Source organism: Salmo salar, chromosome ssa06 (assembly GCF_905237065.1).
Source record: "Salmo salar chromosome ssa06, Ssal_v3.1, whole genome shotgun sequence".
In the NCBI taxonomy this organism is placed as follows: Eukaryota; Metazoa; Chordata; class Actinopteri; order Salmoniformes; family Salmonidae; genus Salmo; species Salmo salar.
In genome coordinates this window covers 24,817,354-24,836,999 of record NC_059447.1, presented here as the reverse complement: position 1 = coordinate 24,836,999, position 19,646 = coordinate 24,817,354, and the positions used below count along the sequence as shown (strand labels likewise).

General features: G+C 40.5%; 1 protein-coding gene across 4 annotated transcripts; it reads right to left on the bottom strand.

Annotated features, from left to right (window-relative positions):
• Nucleotides 1-313: 313 nt before the first annotated feature.
• Nucleotides 314-18,056, bottom strand: crop (Cisplatin resistance-associated overexpressed protein). Of its 4 annotated transcripts, none has more exons than XM_045719501.1 (10): nucleotides 17,782-18,056; nucleotides 11,581-11,687; nucleotides 11,030-11,174; nucleotides 10,792-10,872; nucleotides 8,734-8,838; nucleotides 8,403-8,564; nucleotides 7,828-8,165; nucleotides 6,508-6,668; nucleotides 2,640-2,875; nucleotides 314-927 (listed from the first exon to the last, which is right to left on the bottom strand). In XM_045719501.1, exons 1-9 carry the CDS (start codon nucleotides 17,878-17,880, stop codon nucleotides 2,673-2,675), a joined length of 1,401 nt encoding a protein of 466 aa, XP_045575457.1. In that variant the 5' UTR covers nucleotides 17,881-18,056; the 3' UTR covers nucleotides 314-927; nucleotides 2,640-2,672.
• Nucleotides 18,057-19,646: the final 1,590 nt, after the last annotated feature.

Here is a 19,646-nt window from a genome sequence, read left to right as displayed (position 1 = left end):
AGGGAATACCTAGTCAGTTGCTTAACCACTAGGCTACCTGCCGCCCCAAAAAGACAGAGCAAGTGAAAGAGACAAAGATGGAGTGCGAGTCAGCTACCGTTGATTAATGAAAATCTCTAGGTTTTATACAGACCCAGTGGGGCTCATCCTCTGAAGTAGATTCTAATGAGCCAGGGTCTGTATTCACAAAGCATCTCAGAGTAGAAATGCTGATTTGTCAGGATCAGTTCCAACCTCTTATTTATTATGACTTAAAAAGCAAAACTGACCCTAAATCAGCACTCCTAACAAGAGTCAAACAAATCCACAGACATCATTCAAGCTCTTTTTATTGATCAAGATGAACAGGTTTAAAATCAGAACAAAAAAAGCTCAATTAAATCTCACTATATTTTACAGTAAGGGGCTAGAGATCAGTCAGTGGGTGTGAGATCTGGTGGGTGGAAAGCAGAGAGAGAAGAGTGAGATGCTCCTGATTAACATTGTACAAACACTTCCCGAACTGATTTTACAACTGATTTTCCCAAAAAGGTCAAACCGTGGAAACCTGACATTACAAACCAAAACAAGCACGGTTTTTATTTGTCATAACTGCATGAGAAACAGAACATAGATAAAAGCCTTAATGTACCATTCTACCTCAGCAGCTACTAGACAAGGTCCTTTATATCAGAAACGATGAAGGAAAAAAATACAACAGAAAACTGAATGAAGAATGTCTGGTCCTGCGCTAAAAATGTGATCTTCAAAACAACAGGAGGACAGAGGGCACCTTACACACGTCTTTTGTTGTGACTTAGATGTCACAGTTGTTTTAATAAGCCACTACATCTGTGGTTCACCTTGTTTTAAGCAGCGCAGAGACAGGTTCAGGGTGGAGTGACAGGTGGTCTTCAGATCTTCCTCCTCCAGATTTCCCAGCATCCCCTGGGGTGCACAAACGGTCAAAGAGGTGACACATTAGCAAAGATCCTGGTAACACAGCTTGTAGCAGCCACAAGCTGTTATCATCAACTATACATAAACATACATAGATATTTCTCATTAATAGAAATCCCCCTACAGACATGTCACAGAGGAATGGTAACTAATCTAACGAACTGGAAAATAAACTAAAACTAGCAAACGTTGGGGAAAACTAAATTGCATTTTTGGAGCAGGGAACATCGTGGCATTGTGTGGACGTTTCTCCAACAGCTCTTTAATGTTAGTGGACATTAGCTGACGATGGCCACCCTGCTCTTCACACTCAGTTTGGGACACAGTATAAGGCAATAGAACTCAACTTTAAAGTTTTAACCATCCTATTTTGAGATTATGGAACCTGCTTGATATCCCCTTTACCATAAAATGAACTGTAGACAAACCTAAACTGAGGAATGTTAGTTGGATGATATCGATATAACCATCGATATCAAACATGGGTCAAAAAAAATAAATAATCCAATCAACAGCATGTAAATAATATAAATTGGTACACTTTCAAAGTCAATGAAGTCTTGAAAGGCAGGTTCACTAATTAGCATCAAATCTAATTAAACTAGACAGCTGGAGGATATCAAACAAGTTGACCTGTACCTCTTATCATCATCACTTCCTGATAATAAATACTTCACAAAAACAACACCTTTAAAAGATGAAACAAAAACAAAAAACAAAAGGAGAAACAATACACATCAAGCTTTAGTCATGATAAAGAGCAGTAGGCTCACAGGCAACAGCATTCAGTAGAAATGGATGTGGGTAGAGAAAGGAGTACCTGGGTGAGTACCTGAATAGTTTGACAGTTTGATCCTTGAGGGTTTATTAATTTGCCTTTTTCTTTCATGAGGTCGCTCACTCACTCAACACCAACGCTGTGTGAGGTATGGAAGTCAGCTGCAATCATTCATTAACCCCTACCCTTCCATCATCAGCCCAATGCTAACCAACACACTGTGTTACAATACAATGCATATCAGAGAACAGTGAGCTGTATATAGAACACAATATCCATGGCAGTGGGAGAAAAAAAATGGTTTTAGACTGTGCATTCAGTAGGTCAAAGAAATAGTACGGATCCTTCCATATATAGCTTCACTTTACTTTTAAAGTATCTGTAAAATGCAGTGTCTATGTGTGGATACATGTCCACATATCTAGACAAACAGTCACTTTAATACATTCAATATAGGCTATGAAAATCGACAAATGAAAAGACATGGTTACGGCCACCATCACTGAAGAGAAAAAAAATATACAAGAGGCAATACAGGCAGAAAGAAATGCTTGGATTTAAATTTGTAAGAGATTTTTGTCCAATAGACAAAATAGAGATATATAATATGTATGCATGTATATAACCGATACAAAACGAGGGGTACCTCCAGGTATGTTTTTCAGGACTACACTGGTCTTTCCCTCTGGGCTTTGTGACCTCTGTTTCTACCTTCTTCTCTCATCGGTCTAGCTCCATCTTCAGTGCATACTTACGATGCACTATATCCAAAACAACAGGATAAAGATACAACATACAAATCAAAGGCAATAGAACTGAAAGTAAACAGGGGAGAGGAGAACAGGAGGGGGAGGTTTGAGAGGGAATATGGGGGAGGGGTGTGTGTTTTGAGAGCCAGGATGACGGGGGAGGGCGCACTTACCTGAGCCTGATCTGAGGTCCTATCAGATCAGTTTTAATTGGACTGAGTGTCACCTTCAGAATGGAGGTCGTCTTGAGCAGCCCCGTTGACCCTGGCCAGAAGGGCCAGGCCCAGAGTGGAGGCAGGAGCCTCAGCCTCCACGGGCCCAGGCTTGGCCACGTCAGAGGAAGGCTTGTCTTCCTCTAACACCTCGTCCTTCTTGGAGCTGCTCCTCCTCTCCTCCGGCTCCTTACGCTCTGGGAGGGATGGAGGTATGAAACAGAGTCATGTCAAAGACTTCTAGAGTAGGACACACTTCAGATCACATTTGTGAATTCGGTAGGGACCATTATGGTCCAAATGTTGTTGCATCACCAGCTCAATCACAAGTGTGGAGTCACTAAACCAAACGTGGGTAAAAGGCCCAGTCAGGGATTCTTCTGCCATTTAAATCTTTAGGCGGGCCGCCTAAGTGTTTTTCAGGCCACCTAAGTCCAAACAGTGTAAAAAAGTATATTTATTTTATACATTTTAGGGATGGAAACCGCTTTCAGTGTAAACTTAAACGACAAACCAGATATAAAGTATTTAGAATAAATAATGGAAAATAATACTTTTTTTAATAGTCTTTGAGATCTAACAATCACCAAAAGAAAAGCCAGACAGTCGAGGAGAATTGAAGAAAAAAATATGAATTTAGCAGTATTGATTTTATGTTTGAGTAAAAGAACACCGCATTAGCAATGGCAAAATGAATATAATGGCAGGAAATTAGCTTTAAAACAAACATTTTCTCGCAGCTCAATGGGGAAATTTGTATAACTAAGAAATTCACTTAACTTAAGGTATAAGGGGCAGTATTTTCATTTTCAGATGAAAAGCCTGCCCAGAGTAAACTGCCTAATACTCGGGCCCAGAGTGAAATATTTGCATATAATTTGTAGATTGATAGAAAACACTCTGAAGTTTCTAAAACTGTTTGAATAATGTCTGAGTATAACAGAACTCATATGGCAGGCAAAAACCTGAGAAAAATCCACCCAGGAAGTGGGAAATCTGAGAATTGTAGTTCTTTTGAATCCCTATCGAAACTACAGTGTCTGTGGGGTCACGTTGCACTTCCTAAGGCTTCCATTGGCTGTCAACAGCCTTTAGAAAGGTGTTTCATCCTTCTCCTGTTACTGGGCAGAAACTAGGAGCTCAGTCAATGAGTGGACTGCCTGGGACCAGTGAGTTGTTTACTGCGCAGGCACATTTGGCACGCCGCTCCTTCTTTTTCCTCTGTAATGAATACGCTATTGTCCGGTTGGAATATTATCAACGTTTTATGTTAAAAAGACCCTAAGGATTGATTGTAAACAACGTTTGACATGTTTCTACGAACGGTAATGGAACTATTTGACTTTTCGTGTCTGGATTTACGCTCGCGCATGCCGCCTTTGGATAGTGATCTGAACGCACGAACAAAACAGAGGTATTTGGACATAAATATTGAGTATTTCGAACAAAAATAACATTTCTTGTGGAAGTAGGAGTCCTGGGAGTGCATTCTGACGAAGATCAGCAAAGGTAAGAGAATATTTCTAATACTAATTCTGAGTTTAGTTGACCCCAGAACTTGGCGGGTATCTGTATAGCTTGCTTTGATGGCTGAGCTATGTCTTCAGAATATTGAAAAATGTGCTTTCTCCGTAAAGCTATTTTAAAATCTGACACAGCGGTTGCATTAACCTGTTGAGGACAGATGTTCCGCTAGCCAACAGCGTCGCACGGCTCGAAATATAAAACCAACTAAAATACCACAATTCAATTTTCTCAAACCATCAACTATTTGACACCATTTTAAAGATAAGACTCTCGTTAATCTAACCACATTGTCCGATTTCAAAAAGGCTTTACAGCGAAAGCAAAACATTCGATTATGTTACGAGAGTTCATAGACACAAATAATCACAGCCATTTTCCAAGCAAGCATATATGTTACATAAACCCAAACCACAGCTAAATGCAGCACTAACCTTTGATGATCTTCATCAGATGACACTCCTAGGACATTGTTATAAAATACATGCATGTTTTGTTCATTCAAGTTCATATTTCTATCAAAAAACTGCTTTTTACATTAGCATGTGATGTTCAGAACTAGCATACCCACCGAAAACTTCCAGTGAATTTACAAAATTACTCATGATAAACGTTGACAAAATACATAATTATTTTAAGAATTATAGATACAGAACTCCTTTATGCAATCGCTGTGTCCGATTTTAAATAGCTTTTCGGCGAAAGCACATTTTGCAATATTCTGAGTACATAGCTCGGCCATCACGGCTAGCTATTTTGACATGCGCCAACTTCGGGGTCACCTAAACTCAGAATTACTATTAGAAAAATTGGATTACCTTTGCTGTTCTTCGTCAGAATGCCCCTCCCAGGACTTCTACAACAAATGTTGTTTTGGTTCCAACTAATCCATAGTTATATCCAAATACCTCCGTTTTGTTCGTGCGTTCAGGTCACTATCCGAAGGGTAACGCGCGAGCGCATTTAGTGACAAAAAAATTCAAAATATTCCATTACCGTACTTAGAAGCATGTCAAACGCTGTTTAAAATAAATTTTTATGCAATTGTTCTTGTAAAATAGCGATAATATTCCAACCGGGCAACGTTGTATTCATTCAAAGACTGAAAGAAAAACATGGCGAGTTCTCGTGACCGCTCATCTCCAGTCTCACTGTCCCCAGGCTGACCACTTACAAACTCTGCTCCTATACTTTGCCCAGAAACAGCAGACACCCCATTCCACTTTCTGGAGGCTTTAGAGAGCCAATGGAAGCCTTAGAAAGTGTCACATTACACAGATGCTATAATTTCGATAGAGATGTAGCAGAAGGACAACAAATTGTCAGACAGGGCACTTCCTGCATGGAATCTTCTCAGGTTTTGGCCTGCCATATGAGTTCTGTTATACCCACAGACACCATTCAAACAGTTTTAGAAACTTTAGAGTGTTTTTTTATCCAAATCTACTTATATGCATATTCTAGTTTCTGGGCAGGAGTAGTAACCAGATTAAATCGGGTACATTTTTTATCCGGCCGTGAAAATACTGCCCCCTTTCCCAAAGAAGTTAAGAAGAAGTATATCTATAATTCTTTCAATAACTGTTTTAAATTTTATCAACGTTTATGATGAGTATTTTTGTAAATTGATGTGCTCATTCACCGGCGGTTTTGGTGGGAATACATTTTCTGAACATCACGCGCAAATGTAAAATGGGGTTTTTGGATATAAATATGAATGAACTTTATCGAGCAAAACATATATGTATTGTGTAACATGAAGTCCTATGAGTGGCATCTGATGAAGATCAAAGGTTAGTGAATATTTTAGCTGTATTTTTGGTTTTTGTGATGCATGTCCTTGCTTGGAAAATGGCTGTGTGGTTTTTGTTGTGAAGTTTATGTCCTAACAATCTAATTTTATGCTTTCGCCGTAAAGCCTTTTTGAAATCGGACAATCTGGTTAGATTAACAAGAAGTTTCTTTAAAATGGTGTAAAATAGTTGATTGTTTGAGAAAATGAAATTATGAGATTTTTGCTGTTTTGTATTTCACGCCATGCTATTTCACTGGCTGTTGAATAGTGTGTCCCACAGGTGGGACGCTATCCCATAGAAGTTAAATTCAAACATTTCTCTACACCGCCTCTAAAATGTTCACTAAAATTCAGCCACTCCGACGGATGGACCGCACCCATTGCCACGCCCACCACCTAAGCCCCTTTTCGATTATGAAAAAAAACTGCTATTGCTGCAAGAAACCTGCAAGATCGGAGTTGTGATTATTCTAAATGTGTTTGAATGTGCCAATTCGTCCCATGTCTCACCTTTGTCTCTGGACGTCCTGTCCTTGTCCCGGCTGCGGCTCCGGTGGCGGTGAGACTTGCGCTCGGAGCTGCGGGACCTCTTCCTCTCCCGGCTGCGGGAGCGCCGTTTCCTGTCCGAACGCTCCCGGCTGCGCCGCCTCTCCCGGTCCCTGTCCCGGCTTCTGTGGAAAAACACAGGACACAGGAACATGTTAATCCACGACACACTCAAGAGCAGAGCAATGGAACTTTCAACGAGTGAGAGTTTTTCACAAACACATGAACTGTGATCCCTGATTAACATTATAGGGCCAGGCAGAGCTGTACTGGGCTGGTTAACCCCCTAAGGTCAATGTCCCCACCCCGCGGAAAACTAATTAGAATAATAATAATATCTCCAGAAAAATATTTCAGATTAAGGTAGATATGTTGTTTTTGCAATGGATGTGTCTCAATCCACTGCATCCGCCTTTGTAACACTTCCGCATCTGTGGTGAAAGGTGACAGAGCTAGAGCGGTGTTTGTCAGACCATGAGGCATCCCGAAAAATCGGTCTCCTCACAAAATCGTCTGTAGCATCCGAACTATTATGACCACTCTATGGAAAGATGAGACTGGCATGAACACGGTGATGTTCTCCGTTTTGCTCTACGATCCCCACAAGCGTCTTGGGACTGACTCGTCAGAAGTCATTACAGCCAATCTGCCAACTTCTGTCTGTAGCGTCCAAACAGTTTGGGCTACACACTATTATGTAAAGGTGAGACTCTCAGGAACATGTCTGTTGTTCTGCTCTAAGATGCCCACAGGCCTCAAGACTGGTCTGATGGACCACCCGTACCAGTTGAAAACATTTATGGAAGTATATATGGAGAAAAATAAGGTGTTAAATACATGTTTAAAAAAATAATAATAATCTCTCAGATGTAGGACAGACACTTCAGAACAAACTTTCTTTAGATGTCTTTTTGGGACTATTTGTTGTTCCATGTAGTGAATCTGTTATTCAATGCGTTCGTAAAGGCTAATAGCAGTAAGGCAACATTTTTTTTAATCAAATACGTTTAACATAAAACTAAAAGTGTGATACAAGGGGTCTTAAAATAGCAAATCAAATAGCAAAATGATCTTTGGTATGACCTTAACACAATTCCTTATAGCTTAGTAGACCCCCTCCCCCGGCTTAGACTCTTATGGGTTAAGCATCCACCATAGTTGCTGGGACCGTGCTGGAAAAGACAATTTGAAAGGAAAATGAACGAGCCAGCACAGTACAGTTGGGGGTCGGCCTATAGCATGAATCAGCCACACAACTAGTCTACGTGCCATGCAGTACAGTACCTGCTACGTTTGCGCTCCCTCTCCTTGCTCCTGGACCGCCGGCGTTCCCGGGAACGACTCCTCTTACGGTCCGACGCCCGGCTGGAGTGGCGGCTGTTCGAGTGGCTCCTCCTTCCTCTCTTCTCCCTCTCTCGCTCCCTCTCCTTCTCCCGCTCCTTCACTCGCTCCCTCTCTTTCTCCTTCTCCTTCTCGCGCTCTTTCTCCTTCTCTTTCTCTTTCTCCTCCTCTTCCAACTTGCGCTTAGTCTCCCTCTCCTCCCTCTCACGCTCCCAGTCCTTGCTTTCTAGCTCTCCCTTGTCTTCTCCGGCGGGGTCTTCGGATCGCCGATTTAACTTCTCCTTAACAGAAAATCATTCATTCATGACTTATCACGAACAATTCAATTATATGACCGAATGTTCTTCTGCATCAGCAATATCAACCTACTGGTCTTTCAAAACAGCAACAGTCAAAATGATTAAATTATACTTCCTTTTCATGGGTATTAAAGCATACAGTACAACAAATGGCATATATGGAATCTTGACAAACAAACTGACTTGGGAGTGAACAATCCTTCAAACTTAAGGACTTACCTTGAGCTCCTCCACGGTGGACTTGATCTTGGCGTAGCCCATGTGCTGCTTGCCCATCAGGTGGTCATCCACCCGGGACTGGGCGTCTCCCACAATGAGGAACGCACCGCACACCTCACACACCTCCATCTGTTTCTCCTGGGCCGCAAAGGTCTCAATCGTCTGGAATCAATCAGGATGACTTTTAGTTTTACAAGTAGAGCACTTTCAACCAAAAACATATTCATCCCCAGGTTTAGTTCACGGTATTGAATTCATACAAAAGGCTTACTAAATAGATAACTGAGTTGATCAATGCTGATGGAGTGAGAAAGAACCGGGAGTAACTCACCGAGGGGGTGGAGCTGAGCAGCTCTCTCTCATCCTTTAGCTGTTCCACCAGTTTCATCATCCCCTGGGCCTCCTCCACTCTGCCCTCAGAGCCCAACTCCTCAATCTGAACACAGCACATACAAACGGCAACTTTGTTGACATAGAAAACAACTTACTCCCTCCAGAGTATGTGTCCTGCATGAATGTAGGCTTTCACATGATGGATGCATGTACACTACAGTTCAAAAGTTTGGGGTCACTTAGAAATGTCCTTGTTTATTAAAGAAAAAAAGAAAAGAAAAAAATGTCTACACTGTATGTCTGTCCAATTTGATGTAATTTTAATGGACCAAAATGTGGTTCTCTTTCAAAAACAAGGACATTTCTAGGTGACCCCAAACTTTTGAACGGTAGTTCAGGGTCCATGTACACCTTAGACAAATACATTTAAACTCAGTTTCACAATTCCTGACATTTAATCCTAGTAAAAGTTCAGTGTCTAAGGTCAGTTAGGATCACCACTTTATTTTAAGAATGTGAAATGTTAGAATAATAGTAGAGAGAATTATTTATTTCAGCTTTTATTTCTTTCATTACATTCCCAGTGGGTCAGAAGTTTACGTACACTCAATTAGTATTTGATAGCATTGCCTTTAAATTGTTTAACTTGGGTCAAACGTTTCAGGTAGCCTTCCACAAGCTTCCCACAATATGTTGGGTGAATTTTGGCCCATTCCTCCTGACAGAGCTGGTGTAACTGAGTCAGGTTTATAGGCCTCCTTGCTCGCACACGCTTTTTCAGTTCTGCCCACACATTTTCTATAGGATTGAGGTCAGGGCTTTGTGATTGCCACTCCAATACCTTGACTGTGTTGTCCTTAAGCCATTTTGCCACAACTTTGGAAGTATGCTTGGGGTCATTGTCCATTTGGAAGACACATTTGCGACCAAGCTTTAACTTCCTGACTGATGTCTTGAGATGTTGCTTCAATATATCCACATAATTTTGCCATCTATTTTGTGAAGTGCACCAGTCCCTCCTGCAGCAAAGCACCCCCACAACATGATGCTGCCACCCCCATGCTTAACGGTTGGGATGGTGTTCTTCAGCTTGCAAGCCTCCCCTTTTTCCTCCAAACATAAAATGGTCATTATGGCCAAACAGTTTTATTTTTGTTTCATCAGACAAGAAGACAATTCTCCAAAAAGTAAGATCCTTGTCCCCATGTGCAGTTGCAAACTGTACTCTGGCTTTTTTGTGGTGGTTTTGGAGCAGTGGCTTCTTCCTTGCTGAGCAGCCTTTCAGGTTATGTCGATATAGGACTTGTTTGACTGTGGATAGATACTTTTGTACCAGTATTCTCCAGCATCTTCACAAGGTCCTTTGCTGTTGTTCTGGGATTGATTTGCACTTTTTGCACCAAAGTACGTTCATCTCTAGGAGACAGAGCGCGTCTCCTTCCTGAGTGGTATAAAAGCTGTCTGGTCCCATGGTGTTTATAGTTGCGTACTATTGTTTGTACAGATGAACATGGTACTTTCAGGCGTTTGGAAATTGCTCCCAAGGATGAACCAGACTTGTGGAGGTCTACAAATTTCTTCTGAGGTCTTGGCTGATTTCTTTTGATTTTCCAATGATGTCAAGCAAAGAGGCACTGCGTTTGAAGATAGTCCTTGAAATACATCCATAGGCACACCTCCAATTGACTCAAATGATGTCAATTAGCCTATCACAAGCTTCTAAAGCCATGACATCATTTTCTGGAATTTTCAAAGCTATTTAAAGGCACAGTGAACTTAGTGTATGTAAACTTCTGACCCACTGGAATTGTGATACAGTGAATTATAAGTGAAATAATCTGTCTGTAAACAATTGTTGGAAAAATGACTTGTGTCATGCACAAAGTAGATGTCCTAACCGACTTGCCAAAACTATAGTTTGTTAACAAGACATTTGTGGAGTGGTTGAAAAACGAGTTTTAAATGACTCCAACCGAAGTGTATGTAAACTTCCCACTTCAACTGTAATTGTGCTAGATGGTGGAATGTAATGTTTCAGTAAACCCAGGCAGCTCACCTGCATGACTAGGTCCTCGATCTTCTCTGTCAGGACTGTAGCTTTCTCCTCGTTCTTCCCCACAGGACCACCAGGCCCCTGCTGGAGAAAGAGAAGGTCCAGTCAGCATAATCTAACAACATTGATGAACATGACAAACCAAATACAAGGGTTGGCCTAGGTTTCCATGTTGAGTTCTGTGTTCTCTATAGTGGTGAACCTATGGGCATTGACTGAGTATATCTATATGTATTCTTACTCCTGCGGCCTGCTGGGCCTGCGACAGGGCCAGACGGGCGTGGCCCCTGCGGATCCTCCTCTCCACCTCGGCCAGGAGAGACTGCAGGTAGCGTAGGAAGTCCCTCTCATAGCCCTCCTTCATGAACCGGGAGCTCTTCTCATACCTGGTGCACATAGGGATGAAAAGGGAGTTATACACCTGTTATTCCATGTTATACGCTATAGACATGTGATATTAGTTTAAGAACAGCCCTTAGTCGTGGTATATTGTCCATATACCACACCCCCCAGGCCTTATTACTTAAATATACCACAGGTACAATACAAAATGACTTGTTTACTTTTCTAATTACATCGGTAACCAGTTTATAATAGCAATAAGGCCTCAGGGGGTGTGGTATATGGCCAATATACCATGGCTAACGGCTCTATCCAGGAACACTGCTTTGTGTCGTCCCTAAGAACAGACGTAAGACGTGGTATATTCGCAATATTCCACAGCCCCTCGGGCCTTATTGCTTAATTATAACACAAACAACAAAAAGTGATGGGAAAAAGGGTAAAACTTACATTTTCCTAAGGTTTTCATCGTGGATTTTTTCACAGGGACCCAAGTCAGACCGGGTGTTTGTGAATAATTCTGCAGGGCAGAATCCACAGAGATAGTACTTACAGGTCTGCAAGGGAAGGGAGAAAGGATAAGCCACGTCATTAGTGAGCCAACAGATGCATGATTTTGGGAAACACTGAAGCCACAAAACCCAAAACCTCTTCAATGCCGGGCCTGCCAGAAATGTTGCTTGAAAACTGGTTGGGAAATGCAACATGGATCTCCTATCAAACATGCATCTTCAAACATTGATTAGCCTAATCACACTGATGAACAAGATTAGTAGCTAGTGACCTTTGCTTTGGTAATAATGCCAATTCTAATCTTTTTAGTGGTAACCATTTGGCCCAACATACACACATACAGTGCGTTCGGAAAGTGCTCTGACCTTCACTTTTTTCACATTTTGTAACGTTACAGCCTTATTCTAAAATGGATTAAATGAACAGAACATCCCCTCAATCTACACACAATACCACAACGACAAAGCAAAAACAGGTTTAGAAAAGGCTGCATAAAAATACACAAAAAACAGAAATACCTTATTTAAATAAGCATTCAGACCCTTCGCTTTGAGACTCAAAATTGAGCTCAGTTGCATCCGGTTTCCATTGATCATCATTGAGCTGTTTCTACAATGTGATTGGAGTCCACCTGTGGTAAATTCAATTAACGTCTTACGGCCGAAATTCCGTTAACGGGATCGATATGACAACAGCCAGTGAAAGTGCAGAGTGCCAAATTCAAAACAGCAAAAATCTCATAATTAAAATCTCTCAAACAAAGAAGTATTATACACCATTTTAAAGATAAGATTCTCATTCATCTAACCACAGTGTCCGATTTCAAAAAGGCTTTACAGCGAAAGCACACCAAGCGATTCTGTTAGGTCAGCACCTAGTCAAAAAAAAACATAGCCATTTTCCAGCCAAAGAGAGGAGTCACAAAAAGCAGAAATAGAGATAAAATTAATCACTAACCTTTGATGATCTTCATCAGATAGCACTCATAGGACTTCATGTTACACAATACAGTGAGGGGAAAAAAGTATTTGATCCCCTGCTGATTTTGGACGTTTGCCCACTGACAAAGAAATGATCAGTCTATAATTTTAATGTTAGGTTTATTTGAACAGTGAGAGACAGAATAACAACAAAAAAAATCCAGAAAAAACGCTTGTCAAAAATGTTATAAATTGATTTGCATTTTAATGAGGGAAATAAGTATTTTGGGGGGGGGGGGGGGTGGTGGCCCTAGCCCTCACCCTCCGATCCAACACGTCCTAGATGTGTTGAGATCCAGGCTCTTCGCTGGCCATGGCAGAACACTGACGCACAGAACGAGCAGTATGGCTGGTGGCATTGCATTGCTGGAAGGTCATGTCCGGATGAGCCTGCAGGAAGGGTACCACATGAGGAAGGAGGATGTCTTCCCTGTAATGCACAGCGTTGAGATTGCCTGCAATGACAAGCTCAGTCCGATAATGCTGTGACACACCGCCCCAGACCATGACGGACCCTCCACCTCCAAATCGATCCCGCTCCAGAGTACAGGCCTTGGTGTAATGATAAACGCGAATCCAACCATCACCCCCGGTGAGACAAAACCGTGACTCGTCAGTGAAGAGCACTTTTCACCAGTCCTGTCTGGTCCAGCAACGGTGGGTTTGTGCCCATAGGCGACGTTGTTGCCTGTGATGTAAGGCAGGTCCTCACCAGACAACAGGCCTACAAGCCCTCAGTCCAGGCTCTCGCAGCCTATTGCGGACAGTCTGAGCACTAACTCGGGCAGTTGTTGTTGCCATCCTGTACCTGTCCCGCAGGTGTGATGTTCGGATGTACCGATCCTGTGCAGGTGTTGTTACACGTGGTCTGCCACTGCGAAGACGATCAGCTGTCCGTCCTGTCTTAGGCGTCTCACAGTACGGACATTGCAATTTATTGCCCTGGCCACATCTGCAGTCCTCATGCCTCCTTGCAGCATGCCTAAGGCACATTCGCACAGATGAGCAGGAACCCTGGGCATCTTTCTTTGTGTTTTTCAGTCAGTAGAAAGGCCTCTTTAGTATCCTAGTAGAGGTCAACCGATTAATCGGAGTGGCCGATTAATTAGGGCCGATTTCAAGTTCTCATAACAATCAGTATTTTTATATAATACATCAATAAAATCAATTTAGCCTCAAATAAATAATGAAACATGTTCAATTTGGTTTAAATAATGCAAAAAGAAGAAAGTAAAAGTGCAATATGTGCCATGTAAGAAAGCTAACGTTTAAGTTCCTTGCTCAGAACAGGAGAACATATGAAAGCTGGTGGTTCCTTTTAACATGAGTCTTCAATATTCCCAGGTAAGAAGTTTTAGGTTGTAGTTATTATAGGAATTATAGGACTATTTCTCTCTATACGATTTGTATTTCATATACCTTTGACTATTGGATGTTCTTATAGGCACTTTAGTATTGCCAGGGTAACAGTATAGCTTCTGTCCCTCTCATCGCTCCTACCTGGGCTCGAACCAGGAACACATCGACAACAGCCCCCCTCGAAGCAGCGTTACCCATGCAGAGCAAGGGGAACAACTACTCCAAGTCTCAGAGCGAGTGACGTTTGAAACGCTATTAGCGCGCACCCCGCTAACTAGCTAGCCATTTCACATCGGTTACACCAGCCTAATCTTGGGAGTTGATAGGCTTGAAGTCATATACAGCGCAATGCTTGAAGCATTGCTAAGAGCTGCTGGCAAAACGCACGAAAGTGCTGTTTGAATGAATGCTTACGAGCCTGCTGGTCCCCACCACCGCTCAGTCAGACTGCTCTATCAAATCATAGACTTAATTATAATATAATAAATACAGAAATACGAGCCGTAGGTCATTTAATATGGTCAAATCTGGAAACTATCATGTCGAAAACAAAACGTTTTCTTTCAGTGAAATACGGAACCGTTCCGTATTTTATCTAACGGATGGAATCCCTAAGTCTAAATATTCCTGTTACATTGCACAACCTTCAATGTTATGTCATAATTACATAAAATTCTGGCAAATTAGTTCGCAACGAGCCAGGCGGCCCAAACTGTTGCATATACCCTGACTCTGCGTGCAATGAACGCAAGAGAAGTGAAACATTTCACCTGGTTAATATTGCCTGCTAACCTGGATTTCTTTTAGCTAAATACGCAGGTTTAAAAATATATACTTCTGTGTATTGATTTTAAGAAAGGCATTGATGTTTATGGTTAGGTATAGTCGTGCAACGATTGTGCTTTTTTGGCAAATGCGCTTTTGTTAAATCATCCCCCGTTTGGCGAAGTTGGCTGTCTTTGTTAGGAAGAAATAGTCTTCACAGTTCGCAACGAGCCAGGCGGCCCAAACTGCTGCATATACCCTGACTCTGTTGCAAGAGGTGACACATTTTCCCTAGTTAAAATAAATTAATGTTAGCAGGCAATATTAACTAAATATGCAGGTTTAAAAATATATACTTGTGTATTGATTTTAAGAAAGACGTTGAGGTTCATGGTTAGGTACACGTTGGAGCAACGACAGTCCTTTTTCGCGAATGCGCACCGCATCGATTATATGCAACGCAGGACAGGCTAGATAAACTAGTTGAAAGATTAGTGGAATCTGCGTGGGTAGCTGGACTGGTAGGATGACTGACAGTGAGGGTGAACAGGTGGTCACGGGTCAGGTGACAGAGGAATGGATGAGACTGAGGCAGGAATTCCTTTAACCATAAAGTGGTATATTTACTGAGTAGTCTGTGCTGCATAACAAAGGAAACAGAATAACGTGTATCCAATCAAATCCATCATCACAAAGATCTAATCATAACAATCATTCATTATTAACATCATTTAGGGAATTCAACAATCCAGTTCATTAATAAGTCAATAGGAATCATCGGTGAGTAATTTAGGCTCGTAACTATTTATCATAGATCATGAAAGAATAATACAAACAGTGATCGGTTATTCAATCTATAATCACCATTAGTTGGATATCAGAGACGATCAGTTCAACAAACAATGACTTTCTTATGTCACCCTTTCAAGTGTCTTCATGTAATTTCATTACATATTAACCATATGAATTGCATAATTGGCCTATTATGAGCCGTAGGGCCGTGATCATTGACCATTCACATTACACAATATGTATGGAGCGTGCGCTCCAAGCCGCGCTCCGCGGTAATAACTCTAAACAACTGGTGTCCCACTCTCCCGATCGCAACAGATAGTTCAGATGAAAGTTCAGATGAACGGTAACAGAGTCGGTGGACTTTTGTGGATTCATGGACGCACAGAACTTCTGGATTAGACGGAGTGAAGGAAGAGAAAGCAGCGCGATCAGGCGATGGCGATTTCCTCCTTTTATGTAGTGGAGATCTGTCGGACATTTCCACCTGACCGAATTAAAGCGCCCCTGGCCCAGCTGAGTAAGTGGCAATGAATTAAAGGATTATTCCACCAACTCCATGGCCCTTTTCTACACTAGTAATATCATCAACCATGTGTAGTTAACTAGTGATTATGATTGATTGATTGTTTTTTATAAGATAAGTTTAATGCTAGCTAGCAACTTACCTTGGCTTCTTACTGCATTCGCGTAACAGGCAGGCTCCTCGTGGAGTGCAATGTAAAGCAGGTTAGAGCATTGGACTAGTTAACCGTAAGGTTGCAAGATTGAATCCCCGAGCTGACAAGGTAAAAATGTGTCGTTCTGCCCCTGAACAAGGCAGTTAACCCACCGTTCCTAGGCCGTCATTGAAAATAAGAATGTGTTCTTATCTGACTTACCTAGTTAAATAAATGCAAAATAAATAAATACAAATTTAAAAGGCAAATCGGTGTCCAAAAATACCAATTACCGATTATGAAAACTTGAAATCGGCCATTCCGATGATTAATCGGTCGACCTCTAGTCTGAATACTTTTCTATTATTTTTTTTTATTTAACTAGGCAAGTCAGTTAAGAACAAAATCTTATTTACAATGAGGGCCTAGACGATGCTGGGCCAATTGTGCGCCGCCCTATGGGACTCCCAATCACAGCCAGATGTAATAAAGCCTGGATTCGAACCAGGGACTATAGTGGCGCCTCTTGCACTGAGATTTACATTTTAGTCATTTAGCAGACGCTCTTATCCAGAGCGACTTACAGTAGTGAATACATACATTTCATGCATTTTTTTTTGTGTACTGGCCCCATGGGAATCGAGTGGCGCAGTGCCTTAGACCGCTGCGCCACTCAGGAGCCCTGTAAATGTTATTTTTTTTAAATTGTTAATACATTTGCAAAAAAAAAAAAATTATGGGGTATTGTGTGTAGATTGAGGGGTAAAAAATGAATACTTTCCGAATGTACTGCAAGTTACATTACTTTTTAGATGTGTATATTGTTAGATATTACTGCACTGTTGGAGCTAGGAACACAAGCATTTCGCTACACCCAGCTACTAAATATGTGTATGCGACCAATAAAATGTGATTTGACTCAAGACTCATGCAACTTGATTAATTAACTAGCTAACGTTACATTGACAACATAGCACAAGGTTACTAAGCTAGCTAATGTCTAACTTTGAGCCAATACAAATGTCAATATTGACTTAAATTCGCAGCTAGCTAGTTTGTCTCCATTATGGGTTCACATTCTGTTGATGTCTGCGAATAACGTTAAAAGTACCCACTTGTTTTTATTTAGCAAGCTAGCTAGCCCAGTTGTCAGTGGACCTGTAGCTAGCCGTCGTTAGCAAACTCGTATGTTGTCGTTGGCGAAGTTACTCATTAACTACTATATAACAATATCTAGCTAGCTATAGTACAGGGCCAGTGTTGGTCGTTAGTTTAATGTTGAATGCGGATTCGTGGGTCAGGGGGGGTTGGGCCTGGAAGGAACATGCTGTTCTCAATTGTAGCTAACGCGTTAACTTACCTAGCTAGCTAACACCCGACCCTAGCGGTCGTTAGTTTATAGCTAGTTAGGATGCTGTTAGCTAGAGAGCATCATGTAGGTAGCCAGCTATTACGTTAAGCAAACACATCAATATCAACGTCAGTTTGTTAGCTACCTACCTATAAAACGACTCACTGAAAACAAGAACCGGACGAAATTGTTTGCAGCGAGCTGGGTAAAGCTAACAAAGTGACTAACTTACGGTCTCGTGGTCCCAGCGTACGTTGCATCGTTTCTCGTCGGGGGCCAAGTTTCTGTCTCGACCCATCAACTCATCGAGTAACTGGGCTGCGGAAAGCATTTTGCCTCAAAACTGAAAGCAAAAAGCTATTGTATCTACTAAGTTAAACCATTTATTATTGCGCCAAAGAAATACAGATCCTAGTTATTTCAGATCAAAATGGCAGCCGTTCGCATTCAGCAACAGTCGCTATCCACTGCGCAGCCGTGTGTAGAACCTGAAACCGTGTGAGAAATTACGCCACCCTCTGCTAGGATGTCCTGTAGCATCCACTCCATGGTCCCCCACAAGCCCTTGATCATCATGACTCCCACATAAGAGTTATTGGGCGAAGGCGTATTCTGTATTCTGACGCTTGGCCTGAACATTTACTAGCATCGCTTGCAGTAATATTAAAATATTTACCCCTTATACTAACCTTGGTAGAGCCTCATACTGGAAGCTAAATAGCTCGTCATTAAATAATGATATAGTTAAGTTGAGGTTAAAGATCTGCTTTCACACTTTTGGGAAAGGGCTTGTGAAGAAAAATCTTATTGCAACATCTGGGAGCTCTTTACATTTGAGGTGTCCAAATACCTTAGAAAATATGGTAGTAATCTTTCTAAGACCAGAAGAGCTGGGGAGGAAAAGGTGATCATTATGATAACTTTCCTTTTTCAGAAGTCCCCAGCCGGCCTCTCGGGGAGGAGAAGACGGAACTGATTAAGTTACAAAATAAACTGGATAATATATAGAGATTAAATAAACTGGATAATATATATAGATTAAATAAACTGGATAATATATATATATATATATATATATATATATATATATATATATATATATATATATATATATATATATATATAGATTAAATAAACTGGATAATATATATAGATTAAATAAACTGGATAATATATATAGATTAAATAAACTGGATAATATGTATAGATTAAATAAACTGGATAATATATATAGATTAAATAAACTGGATAATATATATATATAGATTAAATAACATGGATAATATATATATAGATTAAATAAACTGGATAATATATATAGATTAAATAAACTGGATAATATATATATATATATATAGATTAAATAAACTGGATAATATGTATATATTAAATAAACTGGATAATATATATAGATTAAATAAACTGGATAATATATATATATATATATATATATATATAGATTAAATAAACTGGATAATATATATAGATTAAATAAACTGGATAATATATATATATAGATTAAATAAACTGGATAATATATATATATATATATATATATATATATATAGATTAAATAAACTGGATAATATGTATAGATTAAATAAACTGGATAATATATATAGATTAAATAAACTGGATAATATATATATATATATATAGATTAAATAAACTGGATAATATATATAGATTCAATAAACTGGATAATATATATAGATTAAATAAACTGGATAACATATAGAGATTAAATAAAATGGATAATATATATAGATTAAAACCAGAAGGAGCCTTTATTAGATCTAGGAAAAAATGGATTGAGGAGGGAGAACAGAATTCATCCTATTTCTTTAGACTTGAGAAATTTCACTCTACAAATAACACTATCCAAATAACAGTATTTTTACAACAAGGACGACGCACAAGACATTCTCTAAACACCCCACAGGGCCGATATCCTCGTTATTTGCAAGAGGAAGCGACGCAGGTACAGAGGACAAAGAGCCGGATGCCTGGTCAGGACCCGAAGGCGGCGACTGGGAAAGCTGCCGTTACAGTCAATACTACTCGCCAACATGCAATCATTGGACAATAAATTAGACG

What these genes read in the sequence shown, in the direction of transcription:
- crop (XM_045719501.1), bottom strand. Translation starts at nt 17,880, where the DNA reads ATGCTTTCCGCAGCCCAGTTACTCGATGAGTTGATGGGTCGAGACAGA. An exon ending in AGGCCCAGCAGGCCGCAGGA is followed by an intron (nt 10,873 to 11,029) that starts GTAAGAATACAT and finishes CTCTTTCTCCAG; the next exon opens with CAGGGGCCTGGTGGTCCTGT. An exon ending in TGCTCAGCTCCACCCCCTCG is followed by an intron (nt 8,565 to 8,733) that starts GTGAGTTACTCC and finishes GATTGATTCCAG; the next exon opens with ACGATTGAGACCTTTGCGGC.